Source organism: Phaethon lepturus, unplaced genomic scaffold, assembly GCF_000687285.1.
Source record: "Phaethon lepturus isolate BGI_N335 unplaced genomic scaffold, ASM68728v1 scaffold2083, whole genome shotgun sequence".
In the NCBI taxonomy this organism is placed as follows: Eukaryota; Metazoa; Chordata; class Aves; order Phaethontiformes; family Phaethontidae; genus Phaethon; species Phaethon lepturus.
This window is the reverse complement of record NW_010531021.1, coordinates 1-11,030: the sequence shown is the minus strand read 5'-3', so window position 1 is coordinate 11,030 and position 11,030 is coordinate 1. Positions and strand designations below refer to the sequence as shown.

Below are 11,030 nucleotides of genomic sequence, written 5' to 3'. Positions count from 1 at the left end.
GGGGGTAGATTTAGACTAGGTAGAAGGAAGCAATTTTTCACCTTGAGGGTGGTGAAACCCTGGCATACGTTGCCCAAAGAAGTGGTAGATGTCACATCCCTGGAAAGATTGAAGGTCAGGTTGTACTGGGCTCTGACTGACTAGCTGAAGATGTCCCTGCTGATTGCTGTGGGGTTGGACTAGATGACCTTAAAAGGTCTCTTTCAACCCAAAGATTCTATGATTCTATGGCTGTGTAATAGGATGCCCAAAGACACAATGGGTGTCACAGGGATCAGTGCCCCATCCTTTGAAAGCAGTTCATACTTGACAGAGGTAGTCCATACTTGACATGGTTGAGCCAGGATAGCATCTCAGAAGGCTTATCTCATCCTCTAAAGATGTTTGTGTCTATCTCTACCAAGTCTTGTGTCTGATTTCTTTGTGCATTTATAGTTTTACAAATTCACACTGAGGTGTCTACTTTGACCACAATCCAAAATCCCCTGAGATAAGATTTCACTATCTTCAGTTTTGAATCAACTTGCAAAACTGTGCCTCTTACAAAGGGTGCGACCATCTTAACATCAAAATGGACATTCTCCCAAATATTCAGCATGGGTACAATTCTGTTCCCACTTTTTAAAGGGCATTTGGGTACAAACTGCCCATCAAATTAACAAGAGAAATATAAGAAAACTTACCACACCACATTTCTGAAGGGTTATTCCAAATCCAGAAGACACTGACATATTGGACACATCTTCAGTCTGTGGAGGAAGGGGAAAAGTCTACACAGTGTATGAAAACAGCATAATTCACAAAGTGCAGCACAAGTTAAATTATGTAAACAATGAAATGAGGAAAAAAAAATTAGAGGTATTAATTGCCTTCAAATTTAAGAGCTTTGTTTTCCCAGTAGCTAACCTTTTTTTCTAGTCCAAAATAAGTAAGTATCAACTACTTACTCCCACAAGTAATTACTAGTATCTTAATTGATATATTCATCTTTTGGCTATCACAATTCCCTAACAAAATACACTATGCACAAAGTTCATCAGACCATACAGATGTGTTTCATTATTAAGTGTCAATCAGAATTTACGCAGCAATCACATAGCTGTACCTGCCACAATAATTCTTTGGCAGTCTCACAACTAGTTGGTGTTGCTTGAAGGCATCTCAAGTGAACATAATCACTTGAGACAGAATTAGAGACGTACTAATCGGGTAGTAAATTCCCAGCAACATTCGCTTTTGATATAATTGCTACAATCCTTAGAAACATTAAAAGTGGCAAAACCATCTTTTACTGACCAGCTGGTGGTTAACGGAGGACTCTCGTTTGAACAAAATCTTCTTTGTCCATGAGGGTATCAAAGCAAACAGCGAATGGCTCCACTGATTGTCCGAGGCTGCAGAAGTCAAGAGGCAGTGAGGGGCTTCACTTGCTTGAACGACTGGAGGTAAAGGAATTGCTGAAAACCAAGGCAACACTCTGCATTAGAGCTAAAGCCGGCTCCTGTGCAGCAGCCACTTGGTGAAGATTCCAACCAGGGATACCTGGTCCTCTGTGTGCCCACAGCGACCAGCATCCTCTCCCTCAAAGCACTTAAAATCAATATAGGTAACACAGACATGAGCCCAGACAGGAAACAGAGATGGGATTTGCCCCACAAAAACCAGCAGTAGTTAGAATAAAACTGTTTCCTACCTTGGGAACTCACATATATCCCACAGAAAACTTCTTGCCATTTACATGTAAAGTGTCTAATGCATGAATTGAAAGGTTCCAGCCTTAAATCAACTGTCAATATTTTCAACAAAAAGAAATTTTCAGCAAAGTATAAATAATTGAAGCACTCTACAACATGAGTGTCCTCAGTGCTAAGGGTGTTCTGCTTCAAAAATACAGTCTGCCAATTAACCATACCAATACATATTCAGAACAAAAATACTTCTCAGCTGAGTAAAGGTCTCAGTTCCATTTCAGCTGGAGTGCTATCAAACCAAATGCTCCTCAATTTAGTAATTAGCAATACAAATGCTAGCTTATACTCTTAAATTTTAATGAAAGATTAGTGCATGATAACACACAAAATTAGAAGAACAGTTCTGAAATCATAGCATACCACTTTCATCTACTGATGAAAAGCACCTATGCCATTAAGAAAAGGAGCTTGCACTAAAAGTCAATAATTTAATATACTAAATTGTCAAAAGATAAAGCTGCTGAATGAAGAGAAAAATGTCATGAAAATTTCAAAATGTTAGTTGGCTGTCCATGTTTAAAGAAGATATTTTTTCATTCTTTGCATAATAGTTCTCATTTATTACTTATTTTTAAATCTCATATTTTAATCATTAGCAAGATGCATATGAACAAACACTCTCACTGAAAAGCAAAGATTTTTGGCAAATGACATTTTTCTATAAAGTTTTAATTTTAAAAAAACATGTTAATGAAATATGAAAAGCTGAAGATAGTAAAATCTCAATTAATATGAGAAGCAGCGTTGTTTTGAAAATGCTTGCTTTGTTGGAATAATAATATAGAGAAACACTGTTAGCTGTAAATAGAAAAGACATGTACAGAGCATTCAGAATTGGACCCTTAAAAGGAGATCCTATAAAGGGCCTTGACGCATTGATGCACATGAATCACTGAAAAGACTGAATGAGATAAGAGTCCTGCTGCTTACAGAACCCAGATGGATACGTGCACCTTGGGGAGCTTCACTATCTTCCCATGCTGGAATAGCATGTCTTTTATTTGGGAGCGGTTTATATTGGACAAAATTGTGGATCTATGGGCCAGGAAAAGCTAGTTGTTTCTCTTTCACCATCAGTTTTAATTCACTTCCCTAAGTTTCACTAAAATACTTAAGCCACTGTTAAACAATGCAACAGACTCAGACTAATTTAGGGACTGTAAAAATAACAAGGTAAATTTGGTGAGAACAGTAATATGTATCATTACAATACCAAATGTCTGCATATCTTCGGGGTTGGAATTTTTTCAGAGTAGTCATGCATGGCGTATTTCTGTTTCAAGACTAAGCAACAGCCCAAATCACTCAGGATGACACCAGTGCTGAACTGTAAGTGCAGTGCAGACCTGCCAGCTACCAGTCTGAGCCCACCTGGCCATGGCATGTGCCAGCAGATCCAAGTATCATACTATATCCTACATCCAATGGCTCTAAACCTATGTTCCAACTACTAAGTCAAGCCGCTTCACAGTTTTGTATAGATATATCCAAACATTGAAAAAGATTGATTTTATATTTGCTGTGTCTCTCACATATCAATGCAATTGCTACCCCATCGCTATGGAGGTGGAGAACAAATTCTCCATTTTGTTTTCTTGCCAGACTACAGGAGATGCACTTTGCTTTATAGCAAACAGAAGCCCTGACTGAAGACATGGAGCTTCTTTGTAGGACTTCGTTAAGAGTCAGAAGATAAAATGGCGAAATGTATGGGCTGGGTTGAGCAACTACTGCCTTGCGAGTACTTCTTGTTTAGCAGATCATTTCCCTCTGTATTTTGGATGAGGGAGGTCAGTCAACAAGAAGGGCGTAATTGCATCATAAAATATATTTTGTTTGTGTGCCCTATGCAGAACGACATCTCCATCAGCACACCCAACTGCACTTTTCATGTGACAGCAAATCCTTGGTACTCCCCTCTGGAGAGTATCAAGTCCACAGTAACCAATTTAATTAACTGATCACGTTCTTTGACTTTGAATAAATCTCTGGATTACTAATTACGCAGATGAGTCTGTTTTCAAGTTGTACTTTGTCATCACTTACAATCCCGAGATAGTGTGCCCAGCTCCCAGCAGAAGTCTCCAGGCATGTTAATTGGCTGCTCCATCGTCAGTAATTGGAGGTTGGGGATTTTGCAGGTTCTTGACATTATGTTAAGCAGCCTCAACGTTGATGATGATTACAATGATACTTCTGCAAATTCACTTGTATCTTCCCAGCAGTGGAAAGTTTTGCTTACATATATTAAATCAGTGTCACGTGTGTCCATACAGCAACATGTGCCACTGCCTTCCTCCAGATTTCTTCTCATTATTCCTATTAATTTTTAACAATATCGACTGTTTTGTAATACCCTGGTTTCCCTTTCCAGTAAAGCAGCACTTTTCTATCTCACGATTTTTTGTAGTATCGACTGTCAGTTAAATAAAATAACTTTTTCCTGATGCACATACATTTAATTGTCACTAGAACATTATACAGCTCGGTCCAGCTAACCTACAAGAACATAACTGCTTTTCTGCGTAACTTGCTGCATACTCTTAACATCAAGACAACATAGGGGTATTTATCAATTCACCTGCTGCCTCTTTTCAGATAAGGTCCTAGGTGGATTGTAGATGGCTGATGATTGCTTGAAAAGCTGGATGCTGAATATCTGAGAAAGGACAGTATGGGCATAACACACTCTGTGGTTTTCACGTCTATTCTAGATTTCCGTTATGAAATTGCTTTTTTTTAACAAATAGATTCATCTGAGGTTGGAAAATACTAACACTTGACTCCTGATGCCTATCACTAACAGGCATCAAGCTTTCATTTGGATACCCCACTGCTCAGAAGTGCGAGCACACCACCGTCAGTGCCACTTCAGAGGTGCATGCCAATTCCGACACCTACTCTGCCATCTCCTTGTTCTTTCCACTTCTCTTCTTACAGCTTCAATCTTTGCCATTTTTCTAGCTGTTTTCAGAAAAGCTATTATCAGAGCTGCATGGTCTTCACTTCCATTAGTTTCTATATGGAAACTATTCCCGCTCCTTTTCAACAGGGAGATTTTGGAAAGCAGAGGAACAGTTTCAGCTTTACACGCAGCCCAACAGCCCCCTCGCAGCTGGGGCTTGCCAGGCTACCACCAGGCACTCCCGGACTACAACGCCTCAGGCCAAAACATTTCTCAGTGAGCAAACCAGCAGAGCATGAGGTTTACTCTGGGGCTTTCCTGCAAAAGTTTCCAAACATGCCAAGTGAAACAGTCCATCAAAGAAAGGCAGTAATTTCACTTTCTTTTGAGAGGTGAGACAATATCACCATCTTTAAGACAAAACTTTCTTTGTTTTGTTTCCATAAGTACACATTCCACATTTTTACTGTATTATCGAGTTGTTAAATATCCTATCTTACTTTTAATTAGCATGTTACTAAAATGTTTTCCCATGATTTAATCCTCTATAAACCGATATGCCAGAACCCTGTCTTAAATTGCATATTCCTAGCTAATTACCAGCACTGGTAGGTCAACTTTGTATTGAATTACAAAATGAAAACATGAAAATAAATATTAATATAGCTGAAACAGCTGGAAGATCGGTGCAACATTTTACCACTCATGTTACTATAGCATTCACTCAGTCCCACATATGAGCAGTGCCACAACACTATGAAATGACAAACGCACCGTTGATCAGAACAGTCTCCACTATTTAACGCTGTTCAGTTTTCTTTGCTGTTCTCCCCAGGCAGTTACTTGCCACTCCTCAGCTTTGTGCACTATTGCTTTGGGTGGTGATCTTTTGCACTTTTGGACCTCCAGCAGCCACACTCAAGGCACAGGCAACACAGGAAGGAGAGCTCCCCACTCCCAGCTCTCACTGCATTCACTTGCTGCTCAGGGTGTGCATATACAGAGAGGATCCAACCTGGTATAAAATGCACCCACCATGGGAGACTGTGGTGACAGTGGGTCTGTGCTCATACGGTCAGGGGATGGAAGGATGGGTATCTAAGAAAAGAAACTATCCTCTGTTTGTGGTCTGCATAGTGTCCTTTGCCAAGAAGTTGGTTCTGAGTAATGACAGGGACATTCAGTGCTGAAGCACAAGCCTTTACCATTGGACTAAAGGGGCTGAGTCCTGAACACATTAGTGGCACAGATGGACTGCTTTTAGAAGGGTAGGTGTAACACTACAGTGCCTTACTTGTTCTTGATAGAAGTCAAGGCGAAGGTTATTCTTGCCCATGGCAATTAAATAGGATGACATGAAATTAAAATAGTTTTGCAATAGGTTTGCAGCAAAGACTCCAGTATGTCCTTAAGGCTCCCATACCTTTACAACACATCCTAACCTGCCAAATTACAGTAGGAAAGTGAAGACTCTGACAAGTTTGTGAAATGTCAAGTTCAGAATTAAAAATTACCTGACACTGGGAGGAAAAAGAAACAATTTAACTGAGACAGTCATTCTAATTCTCAGCTCTCAAGGGCTGCATATTTCAAGTCCCGTATCTGCAGTCCGGTTTGCTTTCCCCCAGAATTTATCAGCGAAGTTTTGAATAATCTCGCTTTAATCCAGTGGGAGAGAAAAGAGTTAAATATACCTGCTTACTGTATTTTTTTTGTTGTTCTGAATTATTCCCTGTCCTGAAAACCATCCAGGATACAAGATCCAATTTAGTGTCTTTTAAATTACACACAACAATGAACAGGCAAAGGTAGTAATTTACTGTATTTCAGTTTTAAATGTTGCCCTTAGCTTTTCTTGTTACAAAGTCAAAGCAACTATGGGCATCAATAAGATAAAACAAATCTACTTTCCAGGCCTGTTTTGAGTAAGTCAGAGCAGAATTGAACATAACTCTTAAGAATCCACTGTGTAACCCAATCACAGGGCTATTCTGGGACTGCTCTTTCTCACCTTACCCAGAAACAACTCAAAAAAGTTTCCAACACAACCCTGAGATCGGTGTGCTGCCACAAACCGCTTCACTTCAACACACTGCCATTTTCAATGACAAAGGTTTTATGCAGAAGTTCCCATCTCACTGCTTTAAGTGAGAACTTCTTCAGTAAAAAATAAAGGGTCTAGCATCTTGAGTAAAGAAACCACTGAAAACTTAGCTTTAAATGTGTTAAAAATCCATGTTTATTAGAATGGGACAATTCTCAGTTATAAAATCAAACATACAATTCAGTGCTTGTAGCAGCCCCTCATTTACCGACTAACAAAATGGCAGAGATTCAACCACTAACAAAAAGATGTTGCATGTCAAAATCCTCCAATAGCCCCACTTTTTCTTTAGCTCCAGAAGGTTCTTCTGAACTACAGAACTGCATGCATTTCCTCTCTGAGTGGATGGTACATTAATAATTTGCAACCCATCAGAAAGCAAGATGTGAGCAGGAAAGATTACATTGAATAACTAACAAGGAAAAAACAAGGAAGCTCAGGAAATCTGAATTATTTGCCTTCATATTTAAATTAATAAACTTATTTATGAATTAGCCATGGCACAGGGCAAAGAAATTAGAGGCATCTCACTAGATGACTTCTTCAGAGTGTGTAATTTACTGGCAAATGCCCGTCATTAAATCATCTCAGGGAACCACAGCTATGAGGGCTATTTCAGACGGCCCCTGTTAATGTGCTGTATGAGGATGTGATAACCTTTCAGAGTACTCAATTCCACTACACTTGGGCGAGCTAGCACGCTCTTTATTATACAACTATAGAGAAAATAAAGACCAGATACTTGGAGAAACTAAGTGATTTATTCAAATGTACAGAAAGAGCCTGTGGCAGTCAGCCTTCAGATGCAGCTCCTCCAACCCGTAAGTAACCTCTCTAAGTATCAGCATACACTATTTTGATCAGACTAGGCAACTACCTACAAAGCTTTACGTAATATGGGTTTTCAACAACACTGAATGCTGGGCATCAGAGGGGGCTACCCATACTACGTCATGATGACTAATGAGGAAAGATGGCTGCCTTCTGAAAATGATTCACAGTAGGGTACAAACCAAGGTCTTCTCACAGCAGCTCCACTCTAGAAGAGTTGTTTAGGGAGCCTAGAGCACTCTTGTTCCTAAATTCTGAGCGAGCACTCCCCCATGGGCCAGGATCAAGAGTCCCACTGACAACAGTGGGACACCACGAGTGCTTCCACATCCCTCTCCTCCGCAGCACAGGGCTGCGCTCCTGGGCAGGCATACCAACGGCACCTAGCTCCTACAGCATCGAAGGCACGTGTCCACAGCCAGGCGTGGGTGGTCAAGCTCTAGCTCCTCTTGCAAACTGAGAGTGTGGAGGAAGGCCCAGTACTACTGTGAGAATCATTTAGATATTGTTTGTTGGGACCACACCTCAAGTAATAGCCCTGAGGGGATGCCTCTTGAACCAGACAGCTTCATTTCTTCTCCCTCCTCTTCCTTCCTTTTCCAAATCAGGGGGCAGGTAAAACCAGGGCACAGTTCCAGTGCCCTGCCCAACTGCACAACCATGACCTGGGGTCCTGGGACCTCCACAGCACTGAGAAGAGAGAGATACCAGTTACATACCTGTCATTCCCAGACATCCCATCTCTCTTTGAAGCCACAGATTATCTTTAATAACCTAAAGTTAACACAGAAGAGAGCAATTATAAAAAGGCACTGTCTTCATAAATGTCTAATACTGAACTCTTATGCTGAATTTATGCTTCACTATTAGACACAACCGTGTTCCACAAAGCCTCAAGTTTCCCAGAATTAACTACTGAAAGAGATACAACACAGCTCTAGAGGTGTCCCACAGCTTGTCAAGCAGTATGAGGCTCTGCTGTCTCCCAGTATGGCTATGCACGCTTGGGGCTCAAATTGTACTTACACTTAATATCAGGCTGAGCCTTTGTGAAATAGTGGAGCAGCAGGGTTTGCTAAAAAGTATTAGTTTGTTTGTATAAAATTAAAAGAAAAAAAATCTTGCCATTTTCAAAGGCAGATTTGAGGACACAGGAAAATCCAGTCACTAGGAATGTATCTATATTGGATGATCAAGTCTACCAACATTACGTTCATTTTTCCTTCAGAGCATTACAGAGCCTTTCAAAAGGACCACAGACTAAAAACTGCAGCTTATGAGGCAATCTGTGAGAGCCTCCCGCCTGTGCCCAGATCGCAGAGATTGGTCCTGAAACCACAGCTCTAGAACATCAGTAAGAGAAACTAGGATTGTTAATGCCCGCTGTTTTTATCAAGATGTAGTAGTCACATAAGCAAGTTTCCATTTAATAAAATGTTTCCTAATACAGAGTTAGGAATGCTGACTGATTAACAGTGATAGTTCTAAGTCTGCTGAATGACATGATCTGCACCTGCTGTTTCTGTTTGCTCCCAAGCACTGCACGTGAGTAATGTTAAGTACTGACTCACGTCAATACCACTGTTACAGTACAGCAAGTTAGGGACAATTTTCTTCTTTGTCAGCTTGGGGAAGCCATCAATTTGATTATTGCCAGAGCTGTAACTTTAGTTAACCTTGTGTGAAAATAGTTCTCACTTCAGATTCCCTAAAAAAAACAGAAAATGCGAGACATCTCAGAAATCTGGATGCACCAGGAGCCCTGGGTTTTAAGTGGATACTGCTCTGGACAACAAGTACATATGGGATGGGAGGTGGCTCTTGTGGAGGAGAAAGGAAGGACAGAGAAACGAACACAAGTGGGAACATGCAGCACACTCTGTGCAGCCGCAGGACACTGGGAGACCCCAGGCACTGGGGTCTGTTTGCCAATCTCCCAATACCTCATGGTACAGCTCTTCCTGCACTCCAGAATTCCTGTAAACAAACTTGAGTCATGTCAAAATTCTGTAATTTCATTAATTTCTCCTCATTAGTTAAATAATCCACATGACCCTGAATTTTGAGTACTCAAGCATCTCAAGAACATGGAAAGGTAAGAACAGGAAACTCCAGTGGCAAACTTAAACAAAAAATTGTATGGAGAAGAGAGAAATATATATGCATTTATTTGTCATATATGTATATGGATATGCAGCAACGGAAATCACATGTTAAAAGGGAATTAATCCGTGCCAGATATTTCTAGAGCCCTACCTGCATTAAGGAAATGTGTACCAGTACACTAAATGGATGTAATGACACTAGTGTAAAGCACTGATGAAACTATAAAACACTGATAGAATGGCCTATTATGTCAAGTGTTAAAATAAATCTGGTTTATAAATATAAATCACAAATAGGACTCTTCTGCATTCTATGAGCATATATATGAATATGAATGTCAACAGTTCCTTTGTAAATGAGCCCGTAGTAAAAGCACACAGACAGTGGCCTTAAGCATGCAGAAAGACATGCAGAAAGACATGTAGAAAATGTGGCTTGCCAGCTAACATACTTTACTCCCTGCTTCCTAGGAAACTAGTGTACAAATGGCTCCTGATTTCCACAGACTCTAGGCATTCATTCATGTGTGGTTTTACAACAGCTCATGCACAAAAATCTAAGGTGTTCGCATATGCCCAGCTGTATCAACTGCAAATCACATTACAGCACTCCTTGTTTCTTCTGCCTTATCAGACATTCTGTTCTCAGGAGTCTGCACTAGAAAATATAGCCTGGATATTTGGCACAATTCTTCCACCCTGCTGCAGCGTGTGTCCATAACACCAGATGGCATGACAAGGGGCTCCACATTGGGAAACAGGGTGCCCATTGCTACCGCGGGGAGCCAACGCTCACATCACGCTTCAAAAGAAATTAATTTAATGCAGTAATATTGCCAGCAGACACTTTGCCAAGTTTTACATTAATTTACTTTTCTGGTGGAAAAATGAGGTGGTTTTTCATTTTCCTGCAATACCATTCCGACTGATTAGTCTTCTTGTAATCACACCACAAACTAACCAGGACTCCCCCCATCCCCTACCACACAGTCTCAGGTATTCTCCACATGAGCAAAAGAAAACTACGTTGACACATTTTGAGACAGCTTCATAGATGAAGAATGAAAAATAAAAGCCGCATCCTAAACCGCTAGCAGCATTCCCAATAGCTGCTGACTCCAGTGGGCAAGGGTGCTGTGACTAGACAAAAAAACACCAAATGCCTCAGGTCAGGAGGAAGAACAGCGAAGCGGAGCCACTGCCGGCATGTGGCACGTCGCAGTGGCCCCACCACGCCAACCTTTGGCTGCTTTTCGGGCCGCTGCCCCCAGCCCACGCGCCTGGGAAGCCCCCGCAGCTCTGCCGGGCCACCGCTCCTCCAGAAAACCCCGCGG

The 11,030-nt window shown here is 41.0% G+C and overlaps 1 protein-coding gene across 1 annotated transcript in view; it reads right to left on the bottom strand.

Annotated features, from left to right (window-relative positions):
• EVC2 (Ellis van Creveld syndrome 2) overlaps nt 1–8,359 on the bottom strand; it is a gene marked incomplete at its 3' end in the record, with an annotated part of 65,184 nt that extends 56,825 nt beyond the window's left edge. The window contains exons 1-3 of the mRNA XM_010284414.1: nt 8,311–8,359; nt 1,297–1,457; nt 684–749 (exon numbers count right to left, since the gene is read on the bottom strand). Of these exons, the coding sequence (XP_010282716.1) occupies nt 684–749; nt 1,297–1,457; nt 8,311–8,332 (249 nt within the window). The remainder of the gene's footprint in view (nt 1–683; nt 750–1,296; nt 1,458–8,310) is intronic.
• Nucleotides 8,360–11,030: the final 2,671 nt, after the last annotated feature.